This window comes from Ochotona curzoniae, unplaced genomic scaffold (genome assembly GCF_017591425.1).
Source record: "Ochotona curzoniae isolate NIBS_2020 unplaced genomic scaffold, NIBS_Ocur_1.0 patch52, whole genome shotgun sequence".
Lineage (NCBI taxonomy): Eukaryota > Metazoa > Chordata > Mammalia > Lagomorpha > Ochotonidae > Ochotona > Ochotona curzoniae.
Window position 1 is genome coordinate 84,230 of NW_024467031.1, and position 21,051 is coordinate 105,280.

Below are 21,051 nucleotides of genomic sequence, written 5' to 3' on the forward strand. Positions count from 1 at the left end.
TTTTCCTCTGATTTTAGTGGTAGCATAGTTCAAATTTATAACCATAGACTTAATGTTCCACCAATTATACCATTCAGCAAATAAAAAGTAGAAGCAGAAGGACAAGCTGTTTTCCAGGAATACAACCAAGAGCTGAAACTAATAATCAAATCCTAAGATGTCAATTTCATTCTTATACACTCAGGTTCTTTTTTTTTCTTATTCTGTAGATTAGTTCCCATAAATCAGACAACAAGATATTTGTCATTTTGGTTCTGTCTTATTTCATCAAGCATGATTGTCTTCAGTTGCATTTATCTTGTTGCAAAAGACAGGATTTCATTCTTTTTCATGGCTGATCAATATTCTATAATATATATTCTAACATGTATATATATACACACACACATGTATATATAAACACCATGTTTTTCTTTTTATATTTTTTATTTATGTACGTGAGCAAATTTCATGTATCTACACGCACAGACTTAAGAGCATAATGGCACTTTGTGTGTTACCCCCCTTCCCGCTTACACTTCATTCGGTCATCAGTTGTTGGGGATCTGGGATTATTCCTTGTTGTAGCTATTGCAAATTGAGCTGCTATAAACACTGGGATAGGGATAACTCTTTCATATGCTGGTTTTGTGTAAATTCCCTGGAGTGCTGTAACAGATTCATATGGGATTGTTTTCAGATTTCTAGAAATCTTCAGGCTGACTTCCATAATGGCTTAGTTGATGCTTCCTCCAGCACTGCATTAAGGTGATTGTTTTGCCACATCATTGCCAGTATTATATTTTTGTTTTGGTATGATAGCCGTTCTAACTGGAGTGCAGTAAAACCTCTTTATGGTTTTTACTTGCAGTTCCCTGTTGTCTGGTAAGCCTGAGTATCGTATCTGTTGGCCATTTGTATTTTATTATTTCATCAATTGCCTGTTTCTTAAAATATTATTTCTTTTTTGTTTCTGACTTCTTGGAGCTCTGTTAATATTCTGGATACTGATTTTGTTTTTTAAATCAAGTACTGAGTTTGCAAATATTTTTTCTCATTCTGTTGGTCTCCTCTCCATTTCGCTGAGTGTTTCATTGTGGTGCAGAGCTTCTTAGTTTGATGTGATGTCGTTTGTCCAGTTTGAGTTTTGCTGCCTGTGCTTCTGGGGTCTTATCCAAGAAGTCTTCGGCTGTGACAATGGCTTGCTGTGCTTCTCCCATGTTTCCTTGGTAAAATGATGGTTTCCTGTGTTAGATACTTGGTCCATTGTGGACTGATTTTTGTATAGGGTGTAAAGTAGGGAGGGGTCGTGTTTCATACTTCTGCATGAGGAGATCCAATTTATCCAACACCTTTTTGTTTGTTTGTTTCTGCTGGAGTGATTTTAGTTTGTCTAAAATTAGGGGGCTGCGTGTATGTGAATTAATCTCTAGAATTTCAGTTCTGTTTCATTGGTTCACATGTCTGTTTTTATGCCAGTACCAGGCTGTTTTGAGTATACCTGGCTGGCAGCATGTTTTGGAATCTGATATTGTTGTGCCCTGGTCTGTGCTTTTATGCTTTCAGATTGCTTTAGCAATTAGAGAGCTCTTTTGTTTCTGTGAGAATTTTAATATCTTTTTTCGGGATCTAAGAAGAATGGGGTTGGTATTTTGATTAATATTAACTGAATTTGTAAGTTGCTTTGAGTAGTGTTCATTTCTTAATGGTATAAAATTCTTGCTATCTCTGAATATGGACTTTTTCCCAGTATTTTTGGTTGTCTTCTATTTCTGACCTTAGTATTTGTAATTTTCACCGTTGAGATCTTTATCCTCCATGGTTAAATTTATCTTGAGGCATTTAAATATTTTTTGGAGCTGTTGTAAATGGGACTGACCTTAAAAGTTTTTTCTCGGGCCCGGCACGGTGGCACAGTGGTTAAGGTCCTTGCCCGGGATCCCATACGGGCGCTGGTTCTATCCTGGCTGCCCCGCTTCCCTTCCAGCTCCCTGCTTGTGGCCCGGGAAAGCAGTTGAGGACAGCCCAAGGCTTTGGGACCCTGCACCCGCGTGGGAGACCTGGAAGAGGCTCCTGGCTTCGGATTGGCATAGCATCGGCCGTTGCGCTCACTTGGGGAGTGAACCATTGGATGGAAGATCTTCCTCTCTGTCTCTCCTCTCTGTATATCCGCCTTTCCAATAAAAAAATAATAATAAAAATAAATCTTTAAAAAAAAGTTTTTTCTCTACCTTGGTATTATCTGTGTATAGAAATGCTAATGATTTTTTTTTCAGATTTACTTATTTTGATTGGAAAGTCAGATTTACAGAAAAGAGAGACAGAAATATCTTCCATCCGCTGGTTCACTCCCCAAGTAACCTCAATTGCTAAAGCTAAGCCAGTCATAAGCCATGAGCCAGGAACCTCTTCTGGGTCTCCCATGTGGGTATAGGGTTTGGGCTGTCCTCAGCTGCTTTCCCAGGTCACAAGTCATCTTGTCCTGGACTTTTCTTGTTGGGTGTTTATTACTGATTCAATCTCCGTCTTAGTTATTGGTATACTAAGTTTTCTATGTCTTGCTTTGTGTATCAGTTTTGGTAGATTGTGTGTGTCCAGAAATTTATCTAGTTTTGGATTTTCCAAGTTGTTGGCATACAGCTATTTGTAATACTTGCTGATAGTTCCTTTTGTCTCTGTGACATCAGGTGTAACATCTCCTTTTTATTTCTGATTTTATTGATTTGGACATTCTTACCCGTTTGAGTAGTTGGCCCAATGGTTTATCAATTTATTCATTTTTTTTAAAAAAACAAATATTTAGCTGATCTGTTATCTGATTGCTTTTACATTTCAATTTTGTTTTAATTATCTAGTTTTTATGATTTCTTTCCTCCTATTAATTTTAGGTTTGGATTGTTCTTGCTCCTAGTCCTTGAGATGCATTGTTAGGCCATTTATTTGAGGCCTTTCAAAGTAATGTTTTAAAAGATTTATTTGTTTATTTGAATTTGGAGTTATATATAGAGAGAGGGAGAGACAGAGAAGTCTTTCATTTACTGGTTTACTTTCCAGATAGCTGCAATCGGTATGACTGGGCCAGGTGGAAGCCAGGAGCCAGAAGCTCATCTGGGTTTTCCACTGAGCAAGAACCCAATCTCTTGGGCTGACTTCTGTTGCTTTTCCCAGGCCACTAGCAGGAAGCTGGGTTATTTATTTATTTGAAAGGCAGAGTTACACAAAGAGAAGCAGAGGCAGAGAGAAAGTCTTTTATTCTCATGGCTTTCTTCAAATGGTCATACCAGCAAGCCTGGTGGGCCATGCCAGTCAGCAACCTGGAGCTTCATCTGAGTCTTGCACGTGGGTACAAGGACACAAGCATTTGGACCATCTCCTGCTGCTTTCCCAGGTTCATAAGCAGAGAGCTGAATCAGAAGTGGAGCAGCTTAGTTATAAACTGGTATCAATTTGGGATGCCAGCACCACAGGTAATAGCTACTAGTTTTAAATGAATCCATTTTTTCTTATGCTTATGACATCACTTAAACTAGATTGATTAACTCTTCAGCAATAGATCGCATTTCCTAAAGTTCCCGTAATGCTTTACAGCTTTCAGTGGCCAGCTTATTTTTTTTTTTGAATCATCAAATACAGTTTTCTGTAATAAGCATTCATGATCTCTTTTAAATCAGCAGAGTTAAAACTATCAAAACACCTTTTAAGAGGTATTTTGGGAAACTAAAGGAATCAGAGCTAGGAAGAAATCTGAGTTTTTGAATGACATCATAAAAATACACACGTTTTAACCAACACTGAATGGTAAACATTTGTTTACATTTGTTTATGCCTCTTCTCATTCATCAAAGCTTGAAATAAATCAGCTCAGTGTCCTGCTTTGCCCAAAGCCATTGTTGTAACATTTCTTAATTTCTTTCAACACCGTTGCTTGCAGTAAAGCAACATAGAATATGTAGTTTCTGTTTTGGCTTTAAATTAATCTACAGTTAACTCAAAGGTATTTGATTTGGAGATTTTGATAATTTATTGTCAGAAGCAACATATGTTCCCTGGAATTCACTAAATGAATTTTATGCAAATTATATTCCTCAAATAGCTAAGGAAATTTATCTGTGTTATGGAATGTCTGGATCTAAACCAAGTAAATTTTAGAGGTAAGCTGCTAATACCAGTGACATGGTAATTTATCGTGACAACCTGGTGGCTCACTTAGAAGTGTATGCACTGGATGGACTCCGCATTTCCATTTCAAAGGCAGTCACAAAACATTGGTGCACAAAGGTCTCCCCGCACAGTGTCTGCAGATACCAAATGCGTGCTCTGTTGTACATTTAAGCTAGAACAAGATTTTCCTTAGAAGATTGTTCTAGAAAAAGGCTTTGCCCAAGTAAAAGAGTATCTTTCTCACAACTGAACCCACACAAGAGGAACAAACTCAATGCATCATGAAAGAGCGGTTCATTGGCTAACCTAATGCTGGAATGCAGAGAGGATTGCCAGCAGTCACAAGGAAGTTGGAGAATGGTAGAAATGCAGGATAGAAAGTATAGTCACTCTAGTTGGACTGGAGATGAGGAGGTGATGTAAGCATTCAGAAAAAAGACTGGCTTCTCACATGGTTAAGATCAAAGATGTTGTTGAAGAATGCAAGCTAAGGGCAATGTCGTCATGAAGATCACAAGCACTTCCCTTAGTCCTTAACATTATTTTGTTAACAAAAGAAACGCTACGCCAAAGCTGGCAGTCTGGGCAAGTTCAGTGTCTCGTGCCATTGTCCGACTCCTTGGCTGGACCCTTGAGGCCGCAGCCTTCCTCATTCCCTCCTTCATTCACTTGTTACCTGGTGCTTATTCTTAAGAGGTGAGGTGGAGTCTTGGGGCCAGGCACGGAGGCTCTTCACTTTGCAAGGGTTGGGATCTCATACGGGCTCTGGTTCATGTCCAGGCTGCTCCCCTGCAGATCCATTTCCCTGCTTGTGGCCTGGGAAAGCAGTAGAGGATGGGCCAAAGCCTTGAGAACCTGCATGCTTATGGGAGACCCAGAAGAAACTCATGGCTTCAAATCAGCTCAGCTCCAGCCATTGCAGCTGGATTGAACCAATGGATGGAAGTTCTTTCTCTCTGTCTCTCTTTTTCCCTGTAAACCTGATCTGCCTTTCCAATAAAAATGAATAAATCTACAAAAAAACCAATAGGATCTTGGTGCAAGGATCTTAGGAAAGAGTCTGTTGGGAAGAGAGGGCATCTGTTAGATGAGAGGTTCTAGAAGCATTGGTACAAATAGAATCCAACTACAGTAAAACCATTTTGTGTAATGACCTAAGTGACAATTTCTTCCAAAAATGTAAGACTGAATCAGTTCTTGGAAACCTACACATTCAATTCATGTGATGAGCAGTCAGTTGTTCATACATGAAAGCATTAGGTAATTTTTGTGAAAGCTAAAATGGCACTTGATTAAACCCCCTAATTGTTCCATATTCTAGTTAGTGATAAATTCTATAAACAACATTTGGAGGCCGAACTTAATCTGAGAGAACCACCAGTAATACATTGGGAGCTGTATTTGAGGTGGTGACATTATTATTTAAAATTGATAATACTGGTTTTTCCCTTTTTGGTTTTGTGTTACCTAGAAAAGCTGAAAATCAGCTAAAAACTCAGATCTGTACTGAATGCTCAGTAGGACAGCTGTACCAATAACCTGGCATTCTAGAATAATCCCTAAAATGTAAGATAAGTGTTATAAGAATAGGATGAAGGAAATATCTGAGTATCAATTGCTACATGGAAATCAAAAATATGCATTAGTAAGCTGGTTAGTAAATGCACCAGAACTGTAAGACTGGACAGAAGTAATTACATGTTATAGCCAAGACTGGATGCAAATTTCCTTTTTTGGGAGGAGGTCAGACACAGGGTTGTGCTGAAGAGAATCTGGGTGGGAACCTGGATGGAGAATACTTGGAGGAGAGGTGGAGTCTCTTTAAGATGAGGATCAGGAGTGGATCCAAGGAGAGGTGGGATGGACAAAGGACTGGTGGCTGGGGCGGAACTTTGAAAGAGTGGACGTGAAGCAACTGTCTCTCTCAGTGTGGGAGCTGCTGTGGTGGTGCCCTCGAGGGGAAGGGAAGGACCTCAGAAGAGGAGCAGGAGTGGGATCAGAGCATAGGTGGGTTGGGCGAGGGCCTGGTGACTCTGGGCAGAACTTTGGAAGGCCAAGTCATCGGCTGCAGTGCTGGCCACAAGCCCAAGCCCAGCTGCTCCGCTTCTGATCCAGCTCCCTGTCACTGGCTTGGGAGAGCAGTGACGTGTGGGGTTTGGGAAGACAGCTTGGAGAGATGCTTTTGTCTGTTTTGCTTAGTTTTGTGTTTTTTATTTTTATTTTTATTGGAAAGTCAGATATACAAAGAAGAGGAGAGAAAGAGGGGAGGATCTTCTGTCCATTGATTTACTCCCCAAGTGGCTGCAACAGCTGGAGCTGAGCCAATCTGAAACCAGCAGCCAGGAGCCTCCTCTGGGTCTCCCCTGCAGGGTCTCAAAGCTTCGGGCCATCCTCGACTGCTTTCCCAGGCTACAGGCAGGGAGCTGGATGGGAAGCGGGGCAGCCAGGATTAGAACTGGCGCCCATATGGGATTCTGGGGCGTGTGCAAGGCGAGGACTTTAGCCGCTAGGCTATCTTGCCGGGCCATTTTGTTTGTTTTTAAGGAGTAAGATACACTAACCCACTTTCTTCCATCTCCCTCCTTTCTGTTTCTTGAAAATGTCCTATAGTGATCTTCATTGCTTGAGGTGGGCATTGAAGCCAGACTTGTGGTCTTTCATGGAGGCTTGGATAGTACTGTTTTTATTTTCCCTTTCCTTGGGCAGTCTGCACGAGGCTGTTTACAGAGCCATTTAGTGAATTCGGTCTGCCCTGGAAGCACAGTCCAAGCACGACATTTGGTGACATTTCTGTATGTGCACAGTTGATGCTGATTGGTTTTATTTGGTTAGAGCAACATTTAGTTTAATGGTTGTAGTATAATTTATCTGCCTAACAAAATTTGCTATTTTCATTCCAGGACAATGAAACTTCACGTTTAGGCTAAAATAAGTTGTTCTTTCTATTTCAGGCTGATTAAAATGTTTGGATTAAGTAAGACTGTGAATTTAAAAATACATGCTTGAAATTAAATGATAAAGAAACACATGCTGTTTCCCAGAAATCTGAGATCTTAACCTCATCACGATTTAGCAGATAGGACAAATGACTGTTAGTGTTGTTATCGGCCCCGGTGGTGACTTGTCACTGTAAGCACACACGTTTTTAAGGAACCCAGATGGCTTACACTGTGTTTCTTTATTATCTTAGGCAACGTTTTCCTGTACCTGTGAGGACCAGTATGTGGGCACTTTCTGTGAAGAATTTGACGCTTGCCAGAGGAAACCTTGCCAGAACAATGGGAGTTGCGTTGATGCAAACGAGAAGCACAAGGGGAGCAGTTTCACCTGCACCTGCCTTGCTGGTATGGTTTACATCCTTGAGCAGTTATCATGCTGTCTCTGCAGAATGCACGCTAATTAACGACTGTTAGCACATTGTTCAGCTGCTGGACAAGGTGACTTAGATCAGAGAACAGGAGAAGTAAGCTCACATGGGGATAAACATGTTCTGTCCTGATTTCTGATGTTACAATGCTTCCGTTTCACCCTTTACCTGCTTTGTTCTAGGAAAATCATATCCTCGGTCAAGGAGAGGCCTCGGTATTTCAAAACCAATTGCTCAGTTTTTTTTTCCACACATGGGTTGGTAAGGTGCTGAATGATGAAGTTAAGTAACTTGTAGGAAATGTGGGATAAACCGCAAGCTGTTGTATGAGAGCCACTGATCCTTCCACTCATTTTCCTTTGGCTGGTGTAAGCTCAGCTAGCTCAAGTTCCTGGTCTAGCTCTCTCCTCGGTGGGGCAGTTGTTTGGCATTCCTTCCTCAGCATGGGGGGTTGTTGGATGTCATTGTACTTCCTGGTGCACTTGGAGTGGGTGAAAGGAGACAGCGTGGTCAGTGGGTCCCACACTTGCTTGGCCATCATCCAGCTGGAATTACTGCTCAGCCCGTGTATTCTCAAACCGTTCAGGAGCAGGAAGGGTATTTTCCAGTGATTAGACTGCAGTTTAAACGTGAACACCAAGCTCCTTTTCTGTTTACTTACTTAATGTACAGAATAGGCATCCTCTTTCCTCTTTGTCAGCTAACCTGGATGGGGAGTCAGGGTGTGAGGTAGGATTGAGGATGCCGAGAAAGTTGGGATGAATTGGGGCCTGGTGGTGATGAAGGGCTCATTGTGAGAAATGAGAGCCAACAATGCAGATGGGCGTACGTACACTGATTGTCACTCATCTGTCCTCACCCAAACCTAGTCAAACACAGGAGCAGCTCAAGAGTTTGGCACATTCGCCCCAGCTCACTGTGTGCCGTCTGAGTGTGTACTCCTCTTGCAGACTGTGCGCTTAGGTTTCTTGTATGTGTTCTTAACAGTAAGTGCAGTGTGCATGCTGTTTTGTAATGCACCCAGTAGGCATTTGCCAGGAGGTCACACACAGCCTTCCCTGGGAGAGACACACGGAGTCGGCTCACTCATTTGCACGCTTTCCTGATGTATCTCCTATGTTTGTGGTTCTGCTCAGGTTCCACTCCAGACCTACTCATGTGACCGTTGCCTACTTGGCATCTTCATTTTCTGCCTCAGGTCACTCGCAAGCTGAATCATTCATGCACTCAACCACACACAGGTTGTTTTCTGGTGTTGTATCCACCACCGCAAACCAGGGCTTCCCAAGTCACTCCCACCTTCCATATTCTTCCTTCATCTTGGTATCTTTCAGTGTGTCACTCAAGACCATGAGGCTGGCCACATTCTCTGCACCCCATGGCACCTCCTGGCCAGCTGCCTCTGTCCTTTGCCTGTGCTGTTGAGTGAACCCCTACTGTTTCTCTGCCTACTCTTGTGCCAAATTGAGGCTAGGCCTTGTTCTTGTCCACGTGTTTATACCCCTTCTTCTGCACAGGCTGTAGGTGATCCTTTCCAGTGAAAATCAGATGTAGTTGCTTTCTTTAACATCCTTCTCACATGGCCTGCTGTGGTAGCCTGTTGGCTAAAGTCTGCCTTGCACGTGCTGCTGGAATCCCATATGGGCCCCCACTCTAATCCCGGCAGCCCCACTTCCCATCCAGCTCCCTGCTTGAGGCCTAGGAAAGCAGTCAGGGATGGCCCGAACCATGGGACCCTGTGCCTGGATGGGGGACCCTAAGAGGCTCCTGGCTTTGGATCAGCACAGCTCCGGCCATTGCGGCCAGTTGGGAAACAAATCAGAGGGTGAATTATCTTGTTCTCTCTCTCTGCTCCTTTCTGTATATCTGACTTTCCAATAATAAATAAATCTTAAAAAAAAAAATCCTTCGCCTTCTGTTTGGACAAAGTGAAGAAGTCTTTAGCCTCATGTTCCTTTGGGATGCACTTTATGCCTTTTCCTTTGCTGTCCCTTTTTACCGCATGTCTTGCTTGCTCTAGGTTGCAGTCACTTGACCATTACCCTCTCTGAATGCCAGAGCTGCTTTCTTCCAGGGGGTCCAGCCTCTCTTCCTTGGTAGCCCTCCCCTTCCTGGAGAGCCCTCCCCTGTACCTACCTGCCTCCTCCCTAACTCTCAGCGCTGTTTCCTTGGAAATCTTGGCTGATGCTCTGGTCTCCACTTGTCTCCTTTGTGGTGCTGTGTTCCTGCCTTCCCGGCCCTGTCTGTTTTTAGCATGCGTTTATGTGCATGGTGCTCTGAGCACTTTCTTCTCTGCTAGAGGTCAACCCCACAAAAGCAGGAACAGAGGGTTTTTGTTTTGTTTTGTTTTCATCATTGCATCCCGCAGTGTCTGACAAATTGTGCCTGCTCAGTCAGTGTGTTGATGAATTACTGAAGCAATATTAATGGGGCTTGTGTTTGAAACCATTACCGTCTTTCTGAATCTTTAGGATTTTTCGAAGTTTCTTTTTCATAAGTTACACAGAAACAAAAGTTCCATGAGTAGTCTCAATCAGAGCCAGTGTGTGGAAGCTTTCACCATTAGGGATAAAATAATTCCAGGCTGATATTTTATCCAGTTCTGTCCACCAAAGGGATTTCTGTTTTGTTTTGAAGTCTCTCGTGGACATAAAACTGGATTGATCCTAATATTTGTGACAAGTTCTCATCTCATCCGCACATACCCTCTTTCTATACACTTATTGGACACCAGGGAAGCTAGTGGCACAACTGTAAGTTAAATCTGATAACCATAACCTTGTCTATTTGAACTGTTTTTCTGACCTGCACTGCAGCATCTGTGCTTATACCGTGTCTGAAATATTCAGAAGCATAGATGGGTATTTTTGTTCCGTAGTAGAGAAAAAGTTTTATCTCCACCAAGGACGATGCTTTAGCCACTTCCATGTAACCAGCACGTGGTGGCCAGGTACGCACATGGGCATGTGGGATTCGTCTTGGGCCTACTAATCACAGCATCAAGTGGGAGAGGTACAACCTCTGACTCTGAGCAGGCATCAGGAGCAAAGGGGCCCACCACAAGTATGTCAGTGTTGGTGATTAGGCTCAGGGGCAGTTTGGTGATGGCTGGTCAGTTCATCAGAATTGAGCTGGAAACCTAGAGATGAAAAATGGATCTAGGCTTACCAAATGCTTACCTTGTGTTTCTCCTGTTAAGACAGCAAAACTATCTTTTTTTACCATGATGCTTGTAAAACATAGAAATGTACTGTGTTGATATTCTTTAGCAGTAGGTGTGTCATTTTCCAAGTCTTAGAAAATCAGAAATCCTCCAATGTTCATGAAATGGCAGGAGGTTTTATTTTAGCTCCAGGTGCCTTGCACAAGTTTCAAAAACAACCTAAAATCCCACTGACATATTTGCACCTTATTTTCTGAAGCTCTTCTCAGAAGCAGTATAATGTTCTTGGAGTTGTCCACCTGTAGATTAAAACAACAGCAACAAAAAACCCTCCTTGTGAAAGTTCTTCTTATTGAAGAGAGCTCAGAGCAGCCAGTCACAGAAGGCAGTTCAGAGCTTTGCTGCTCTGCTTGAATCTCATTCTCCTGCCATCTTTCCTTTTTAACCCCAATAGGCTTCCCATCAGATGGAATCCCACAGCCATCATGTTCCTGCTGGGGTCTCCTGGGCTCCCAGCAACCTCCTTTCCCTACATTCTCTTCCCTTCTTACAAATGAGAGCTGATTGCTCAAAAAAGAAAAAAAAAAGATTTTTTTTTTCCTAAAGAAAAGCTGCATTTCCTTTGCAGAACTGCTTATGTTAATTAACATTAGTTAATGGGCCTTTGGAGCAACGGAGGTATATACACAGGACTCCTCAAACAATGCGAAGTATCTTCTTTTTGCAAATTTATCCCACTGTGTACAAGACTATGTTTGATAGGTCTGAGAGGCGTGTTACTTTGTTTGAGGGATGGATGAATGGAAACCACGGTATTGTCACAGGAGAGCTGAAGCTCCTCTCACAGCCTGCATGGGTGCTTCTGGCTCGAGGGGGAACAGTTCTTACTGAATGAAAACATGACGTTCGGGAGAATATCTGCAGCTTTCTTTCAAGTGTGTTAATATTTCGGATGTTTTAGTCTCTCTGTCAAGGGCCAGTAGTAAAAATCATGGTTTTTTTTTTTTGACTCATGGGTAGAGATTATATAAATCTAAGAGGTTGGGTTGTGAGTTAACTAACAAATTCTCCTCTTTAGTTTTCACATGTAATTTCTTAAAAACAGGAGATGGCTTTTAACTAGTAAAAACATTGATAAGGATCACATACATGTTTGTGTGATATAAAGTGGATTGTAGATTATAACAAATGAAATTTCTATTTGGGGAAATCTTATCAGGTATAATTGACATTTTACTTTTAGCATTAAGAAGGTGGTTAGCAGCATCAAATACTGCAGGGGAACACATAAGCGAGTTGTTGATTGGGAGCAGGACTTACACAGGTCGTTGGTGGTCAGCCATGACCTTGGTCTCATCTAGGTTACATCAGAAGCTTTGAAGTCTGCAGAGAGCAGCAAGGGCGTGCAGTTAGAAGTTGCTAAACACTTTGAAGGCTCCAGAACTCCTGTTTTCAGATAGTTATAGCCACAAGGATTTTTTTTTAAAAACTTTTTCCTGTTTCAAATCTGGGTGGAGGGTGGGGGTAGGGGACATGAGGAGGGAAGAAGGGAAATCCCAGAGCCTAAGAAACTGTACATAACTTAATAAAATAAATTAATTTAAGAAGATTTGTTTTACTCAATTGAAAAGAAGAGCGATGGAGAAGGAGAGACAGCAAGATCTTCCACCTGCTGGTTCACTTTCCAAATGATTGCAGTGGTTAGGACTGGCGCAGGCTGAAGCTAGGAGCTTGGAACTCTGTCTGGGTCTCCCACACGAGTTGCAGCGACACAAGCATTGGGCAGTCATTTGCTGCCTTCGCATGCATGTTAATTGGGTGTTAGACTTGAAGTGGAATGGCCAGGATTGGAATCAGTGCTTCAATATGGAATAGTGGAATATGGAACCTTAACCCACTGTGTCACAAGGCCAGCCCTTGCACAAGGTTTTCATGTGGCCAATGGGGCTGTGAATCCCACAAAGCCATGTTGGTTGTATGTCACCAAACAGGATGCCAGCAGGACATGAGATTATATGGGCAGCAGGTATGTTTACAGCACAAATTATTGGAGGTACAGAATCAGAGAAGGCACAGTGATGGTTAATTCTGAGTGTCGACTGGCCTGGGCTTCTTGGCACCCAGATGTTTGCTCAGACATTACGCTCCGTGTGTTTCTGGGTGAGATCAACGTTTGAAGTGATTGAGCCAAGCAGATGGTCTTCTGCAATCAAGTGAAGCCCCAAGTGGAACAGAGAGGCTGACTAGGAGGGGGCTCCGCCTGCCTGGCTGTGGCGAGCTGGACACTCGCCTTCTCCTGCGTCCACACTTGAGCTCACACATCAGTTCCTCCTGGGTTTCCAGCCTGCCAGCTCTCAGACAAGAAATTACAGCTTTACGTCTCTGCTCCTGCCAAGACCTGCAGCTTGCCCATAGTACATATGCAATGCATAGTGAAGCTGAAATTTAACTTCTTTCATCAGGATATATTTTATAAAAGCCTTCTAATTTCAAGAACAGTTTTTCCCGAAGGAGCTATTTCTTTCTCTATAAAGAATAGCTGTGATACACATTCAGAACCACCACTGCCAAAATATTATTAGCTTTATACAAAGCCTTTCTCAACTTCAGAGCACTACATTGTTCTGACTAATTGGTGATTTCAGGCTATTTTTACAAACTCATCAATTGAGAGGCAAGTGGAGCGTAGTGTGTGTTCTTGTGCCAGCTTTACTCTTTCAAACGCTGGCTGGTGAGGAAGTGTCTGTTGCTTGGAGTTGTTGATTTGAAGTGGGTCACCGCTTCCTGGAAACAGACCCTGATGAGAATGTGCTGGGAGTCCTTAATTGCAGCCTCCTTCAGGCAGGCAGAGAGTGCAATAGCTTATGATGAACGCGGCTGCTAAAAGTAGGTTAGTTTGGAGTTCTGGCTGGGAGGGACTCCAGAACTTGGCTGTACAAGAGAATCATGAGGCACAGTTGGCTGTGTGAGTTTGGGGGAACTTCTCTGGGGTCACAAAGTTGGCTGTGTGAGGCTGGGAGGACTTCTCTGGGGTCATGGAAAAGCGAGATCTGTCTCATCCTTCTTTGAGAATAAAACTGTGTTGATGTGACATATACAGCTGCATCCCAATATTCTTGCATAGCAGGATTGAAAGAGAACCACTTTTGTGTGAGTTTTTGAGATCCATGGATAGTTTTTCCATATACACTTTCCATGACTTTTTTTTTTTTAAGATTTGTTTATTTTTATTGCAAAGTCAGATATACAGAGAGGAGGAGAGACAGAGAGGAAGATCTTCCATCCAATGTTTCACTCCCCAAGTGACTGCAATGGTTGGTGCTGTGCCGACTTGAAGCCAGGAACTTCCTCCAGGTCTCCCATGTGGGTTCAGGGTCACAAGGCCTTGGACTGTCAACTGCCCTCCCAGGCCACAAGCAGGGAGCTGGATGGGAAAAGGAGTTGCCGGGATTAGAACCAGTGCCCATATGGGATCCTGGCGCATCCAAGGCAAGTACCTTAGTGGTTAAGCCACCACGCCGGGCCTATCCATGACAGTTTTAAAAAACTTAAAAAGAAAGAGTTATTAATTTTTATTGAAAAGGCAGATATACAGAGAGAGGGAGATACAGAGAGAAAGCTCTTCCATATGCTGATTCACTCCCCAAGTGGCTGCAATGGCCAGAGCTAAGCCGATCTGAAGCCAGGAGCCAGAGCTTCTTCTGTGACTTCCATGCAGGTACAGGAATCTCAGGTTTGAAGGTAGGACAGCGGGAGGATGAGTTCTCGTCTCTGGTACTCTCCATGCTGGTAAAATTACCAAGGCTGGTCCAGACTGAAGCAAGGAGTTGGGAACTCTCTCCAGGTCTCCTACATGAGTGACAAGAATCCAGCTCTAGTCATTCCTGCTACCTCCTAGAGTGTCCGTTAGCAAAGTCAGAGGCAGAAGCAAGATGTGGCTTCTGAATCAAAATACTCGAAGTAACTGCTATGCAAAATACCTGACTTTTTTGTTTGTTTGTTTTGTTTCAGATTTATTTATTTTTATCTGAAAGGCAGAGCTACAGGGAAAGGAGAAACAGAAGCTCCATTTACTGGTTCACACCCCCCCCCCCCAAATGGCTACAATGGCTGGAGCTGGGCCAGTGTGAAACCAGGAGCCAGGACTTTCTTCTGGGTCTCCCACATGGGTGCAGGGGCCCAAGGGCTTGAGCCATTCTTTGCTGCCTTCCCAGGCCATAAGCAGGGAGCTGAATCAGAAGCAGAGCAGCAGCTACTTGAGCCAGAGCCTGTGTGGGGTGCTAGTGCTGCTGGTGGAGGCTTAGCTTGCTATGCCACAGTACCAGCCCTGTCCCTAAGCTTTTGAAGATTCCTTCTGTGCTTGGATGTCAAAAGTTTTTTTTTTCAGGTACTAAAAACTGTAATTCTTTTTTTCCATGGATTTTTTGAGGTTATCTGTTTTGAATTTTTCGTTCGCTATGCATAGTGTAGAAGTTAGGGATATTTCTGCTTTACTGTGAATCTGTTGTTCCCAGTCTCTCTGTCATCTCTCAGAACCAGAGATGGCACCGGTTGAGGTTTTAGGGGATACAATGATTATTACATGGTAGCCTGGAGCGTCAGTCTAGCCTCTGGAACTTACTGGCCCTGTGACCTTGTGGGGTCCCTCCTAGCCTTTCCTAAACTCTCTTGGGGTTTTTCATCTTAAAAATAGGAATTGTTATAAGGATATTTGATTATCTGACAATCGTTTCTGAAATGTCTGCTAAAAACCAGGTGTTTTCTTAGTGCTGAGAATACCATTGCAGACAAAGCAGAGTCATATTGCAGGAAGGGAGATACATAGGCAGTACACAAAACTGTGTGTTCTTTGATGTGTGTGTGTTTGCAAATGTGTATATAATATTGTGTGTCCCTGTGTGTCTAGTTATGAGAAAGCATCAGGTAGGAATGGGTGTCATGAAGTGAAAATGACACAGAGATGGGAGTAAGGTATGGAGAAGGTGATTAGTGAAGCTTCTCCAAGGGGATCTGCTTTGGAGGAGAAGTGAATAAAATAAGCCTGCTAACCACGTGACTCTCAGGGGGATTGTATTCCTAGTGGAAGGAGTACCACCATGCTGAAGGCTGACTGGTCATATGTTGAATCCTGATCAACAAGCCAATGGTTGTAGAAGATGGGTTCAGGCAGGTTCAGTATGTCCTGAAGGCTCCCTGTTGGTCAGTTGGGTTGATGGCCTTTGAAGGGGTCCTGGAGAGCTGGCCTGTCTTGCTGCTTGTCGGGGAGCCTCCCTGTACAGGCAGAGGGCCTTTGCCTGATGCTGAATCTGTTGGCCCCTTGGACTTGGACTTCCCAGGTTCAACACTGTGAGCAATAAGATCTTGCTGTAGCAATTTAGCTAGTATAAGGTGTTAAGTTACTGAGCAGGGTGATGCAAATAAGATGTCATAGAAAGTTCCTGAGGAGGAATCTGGAATGTGCAGGGGCTGGAGCCTGGAGCCCAGAGCTTGGAATCTGGAGCCTCATGTGTAGAGCTTGGAACATGTAACCTGAAGCCTGGAGCTCAGACCCTGGAACTTGGAGCTTCATGCCTAGAACCTGGAGCCCAGAACCTGGAACCTGGAGCCTAGACCTTCATGGCTAGAGCCTGGAGCCCACAACCTGGAACCTGGAGCCTCATGGCTAGAGCCTGGAGCCCACAACCTGGAACCTGGAACCTGGAGCTTCATGCCTAGAGCCTGGAGCCCAGAACCTGGAACCTGGAGCCTAGACCTTCATGGCTAGAGCCTAGAGCACAGAATCTGGATCCTGGTGCCTTGTGCCTGGAGCCTCGAGCCCACAACCTGGAACCTGGAGCCTCGTGCCTGGAGCCTGGAGCACAGAACCTGGAGCCTGGAACCTCATGCCTGGAGCCTGGAGCCCAGAGCATGAGACAGCCAGAAGAAACAATAGAACCACACTGGAAGCTGGACCAAGATGCAGAAGGACAGGGACCTGCTGAGTGATGGAAGTGCTTCATAGCGGAGTGGGTTGAGCCATGTGATTTCTGTATCTCTCTTTTAAGATTTATTTATTTTTGAAAGACAGAGTTGTAGAGAGACGGAAGGATAAAGATCTTTCATACACTGGTTCACTGCCCAAATGGCTGTGATGATCTGAAAGTGAGCTGATCTGAACACATGAGCCAGGAACTTCATCCAAGTCTCCCATGTGGATTCAGGGTCCCAAGGCTTTGGGCCGTCCTCTGCTGCTTTCCCAGGCCACAAGTAGAGAGCTGGATGGGAAGTGGAGCAGCCAGGAGATGAACCAGCACTAATATGGGATTCTGGCACTTGCAGATAGAGATTTAGCCTGATTCACCACTGCAGTGACCCCTGATTTTTTTTTCTCTTAAAAGGAGCATTATGGAACCTGGAAGAGAACAAATACATGGAGGGCACAGTGGGGATTAGTTAGGAAACTGTGACTGTGTAGGTGAATGATCAGGTCAGCTTGACTTCTGTAGTACTGGATACCAGGAGAGGCTTTTGAGTTAAGACATATTTGAAGCTACAGCTGGTAATACCTGGTGGATTGGGTGTCAAATGTGAGAGGCAGTGGAGTTGAGGATGATGCCAAAGGCTGTTACTGTAATAGAAGCTTTACTGAATTACAGTCTACGCACCATCGAGATGTAAAATTCACTGGATTTGGATGTATTTGCGGAATTGTACACCCATCACCCAATCTACTGTAGAACATTTCACTCCTGCCGAAATGAGCCCTCTGTTCTTTAGCTGTTACGACCCCCACACCCTGCCAGCTTGACCCTCCCGTCTTCCCCACACTCAGCTCTAGGCCACCACTGATGTAGTTTTCGTGTTTATAGATCTGTCTCTGATGGATGTGTTGGGTGTGTTGCCTTTGGTGCCTGTCTTTGTACACGTAACTTCACATGCTTTCGTGTCTTGGGATTGTATTCCTTTTCATACCTGAATCATATGATCTTGTCTGAGTGCACAATGCGCTGTTGGTTTATTCACCTGGAGAGCATGTGCTGCTCTGTCTCTTGTGAGTGGTGCTGTTCAGAGCTTCACGCTTGCTGAGCTCTCCCTGGCTCCCAGGAGTCCTGTGCTTTTGACTTTGCCTCCTTTTCTTTGCTGAATTGCAAGCTTCCCCCTGCTTTTGCCTTCCATGTCTCAAAAAGTCTCCCAAAGACCTATGAAGATAGCCAAGAATCTAAGTCCTTGCAGCTGCTTTCCTATCTTCACCTCCTCCTTTTCCCCTTCTTCATTTCCCTCCCCTCTTTCTTTCCTCTTGCCTGTACTTTCAGCTCCATTTCCTTTCCCCTCCCTGATCTCTTCATTGGTGCTACACTTCACTTTATATTCAACTTGTAATATGCTACCCACTCACTGACACTGCTTTGCTTCCTGTGTTGTGAAACAGCTTCTCCAAGGCCATCAGTGGTGTCCTCCTCATTGATTTCCACTCTCTTTGCTGGACCTCGTCCTGCCAGTGTCACCCCTTGTTTTGTTCAGAAGCACGTCTCTGACAATTGGAGTGCCACCCTGAGTCCAGCTCCCCAAGACCTCTGCCAGTCTGTCATGCTCATGCTCTGGCTGTTCTCTGCCTGTGGTAGCAGCCGCTCACTTGGAGCTGTCATCTCCAGGCGGATTTTTTCCAGACCTTCTTCCAGCCTGGTTTTTGTTTTCAGCATCAGCTCTGTTATTGGGTTTGACATTGATGCATCTGCTTGCTCCTTCTCCCCAGACAGACTCAAGCCTTGATTCACCTTGCTGGCATCCCTCTGCCTCCCATGAATGCTTACAAATCTGGCTTTTTCCTACATCTCGAACTTCAGCCAATGATGGCCTTGTGGCTCTCTTGACTTGGACCTGAGACTGAGCCATTACGGCTGAAGCCTTCATCTCATTTATCTTTGGATGGCCACCATGTTTGCTTCATTTATAACAATTCTCCATCTGTCCCTGAAGTTCCTTTATATCACCCATACCCTGCTTCAAGCTGCTGTTAGCTGCAGCCTGAGTGCTTGTGGCAAGCCTCTGTCCTCTCTTCTGCCCATGCCCCTCTGCTCTGCTCACAGTTACCAGCAGGATACTCATGAAGCCCAGGCTGAAATAAGCAGCAAGCCAAACTTGGCTGAGGAGTTCAGTTGCCTGGGTACAAAGTCAACTGCTACTACTCGTTTGAAGGATGTGTGTGAGAGAGATCTTGGGGGAGATGAAGTGGTGTCATAGGACCTCAGCAGTCAGTGTAAATCTCAGGGGGAGTGGTACTCCGTGGCTGCTGTGCAGATTGAATGAGATAATCTGTGTGAAGAGCCCAGAGAGGGAGCTGGCACACAGTAGGCATTCTGCATTTGCCAGCCTCTGCTGTTTGGAACTTTTGCACAGTGCCCTGCTGCTGCCTTTGCTGGAGATAGGGCTTCAGCTTGCTGGGGCTGCTCACTCTGACCAGCCAAGCTGGACTCTGTGACCTTGAGGACCTCCTGTTTTCCTCTGTTAAGCCCACAGGAGGGCCAGGCTAGAGTGGGTCACTCCTGGGGCTGGCTTTGGTTGGCTGTCATGGTCCTTTCAAATTGGGTTTTATCAAGGAGAGAGGCGACACAGGATGAGTGCAGAAGCTGGAGTTGGGATTCTGAACTACTGGGCTGAATTCCAGGCTGAGTCACAACTCTCCTTGGCTCCTTTGAGCCCAAATTTTCTTATCTGTGAAATGGAATAATGGGATTGACTTTGTAGCAGAAAATGCATGCACAAATACACACACTTATGAATGCATGTGAGTTTGTATGCATTCTTATGTACACATACCACACATGCATGTACCATGCCACACACACAGACACAGTAACACAATGTGTGTATGCACACACATGTAACACACATGTATCCAGGAATACACACAACACGGAGACATGAATACATGCACATACACACACATGTATGCACACAAACATGCACAATAGCACAGAATGGTTGAGTCACCAACAGCAGTGGTCTCAGCCTCAGTGCATTGGTGAGATTCAAAAGGAGAAAAGAATGGGAGGCATTGTCCTCCACATTTTGTCTCCATGACACAGTGCCTACTCCCCATCCCGTAGCCAGGTTTGAGGGCCTTTTTTGCTGATGCTTCATTTTGGCCACAGTAGAATATCTGCTCCCAGAGAGAAGGGACAAGCTGCTGGCCAGAGTAGAAGTGACTGAGTCAGGAAGTGACCAGTCTATAGTACTTCCTTGGCACGGCTGCACACTCCATGCAGAAACCCCCAAAGGTGTCACGTTGGTGACCTCAGCCTCTTTGGGCGTGGAGTGGGGCTGGTCATGGGCAGCCCCAGCTCAGCCTCATTTCCCTGCACTTGAGGCAGCCCAGCCTGCTTGCTGGCACCCACAGGTATCTGACTTGCTTCTGTTTCCTTGGTTTCATTTGCACTCCATGAGCAAGTCCTGTCTTGTCAATTTGTAAGCTTCCTGAAGACAGGACATAATTCTTAGATTTTTAGATTCCCCAGATGAAAGTTTTCACGTGGAAAAAAAAAACTTCCTGAAAAAGTAATTAATACCTCTTTTTAAAAAATATTTGCATAAATGTTACAATAATCTTTTTTTCTACACCTTAAAATAGACCCACGACTTAACAAATTTATCTAAATTAATCTTAACAATAATTTAGGTTCTCCCAGGTAATGATTTCCTTGCCATAATTCCCCTTTTCTACCAAATAATATCTTGTTTTTCTCAAGACTCACTATAAGCAACTAAGCAAAATGACATTATCCCCCTGCTACAAAATTCTTAATACCTCTTTGATACTTTGTTATGTGAATGTAGATTTATACCGATAAGAATCTCCCATAAGCTATCCCTGAATTTGCCTGTCCTAGAGCATGCATACATTTTTTAAAAATTATTTCCATTGGAAAGTTAGCTATACAGAGGGGAGGAGAGACAGAGGAAGATCTTCTGTTTGCTGATTCACTCCCCAAGTGGCCACAACAGCTAGAGCTGAGCCAATCCAAAGCCAGGAGCCAGGAGCTTCCTCTAGGTCTCCCACATGGGTTCAGGGTCCCAAGGCTTTGAGCTGTCCTTGACTGCTTTCCCAGGCCACAAGCAGGGAGCTGGATGGGAAGCAGGACCGCTGGGACAGGAACTGGCACCCATATGGATTCCAGTGTGTGCAAAGCGAGGACTTTAGCCATAGGCTACCATGCTGGGCCCTAGAGTTTGCATTCTTAAGACATTTTTTTTATATACTGTCTTGATCTCAGTGTTTCAAGAGTGGCTTTCAGGACATACTAAATGGAAGGAAATCCTCCACTCTTCATATTCACCATGTTAAAAGACATAGGGCTCATCGATTTCAAAACTGCACTATGTCACTATCACAATTCATTCCATT

General features: G+C 44.2%; 1 protein-coding gene across 1 annotated transcript in view; it reads left to right on the forward strand.

The window, feature by feature from the left end:
* The window catches only part of LOC121168087 (delta and Notch-like epidermal growth factor-related receptor), a gene marked incomplete at its 5' end in the record, with an annotated part of 181,059 nt that overhangs the window by 59,431 nt on the left and 100,577 nt on the right, over nt 1–21,051 (forward strand). Inside the window, one exon of the mRNA XM_040997852.1 lies at nt 7,331–7,484. Within this exon, the coding sequence (XP_040853786.1) occupies nt 7,331–7,484 (154 nt within the window). The remainder of the gene's footprint in view (nt 1–7,330; nt 7,485–21,051) is intronic.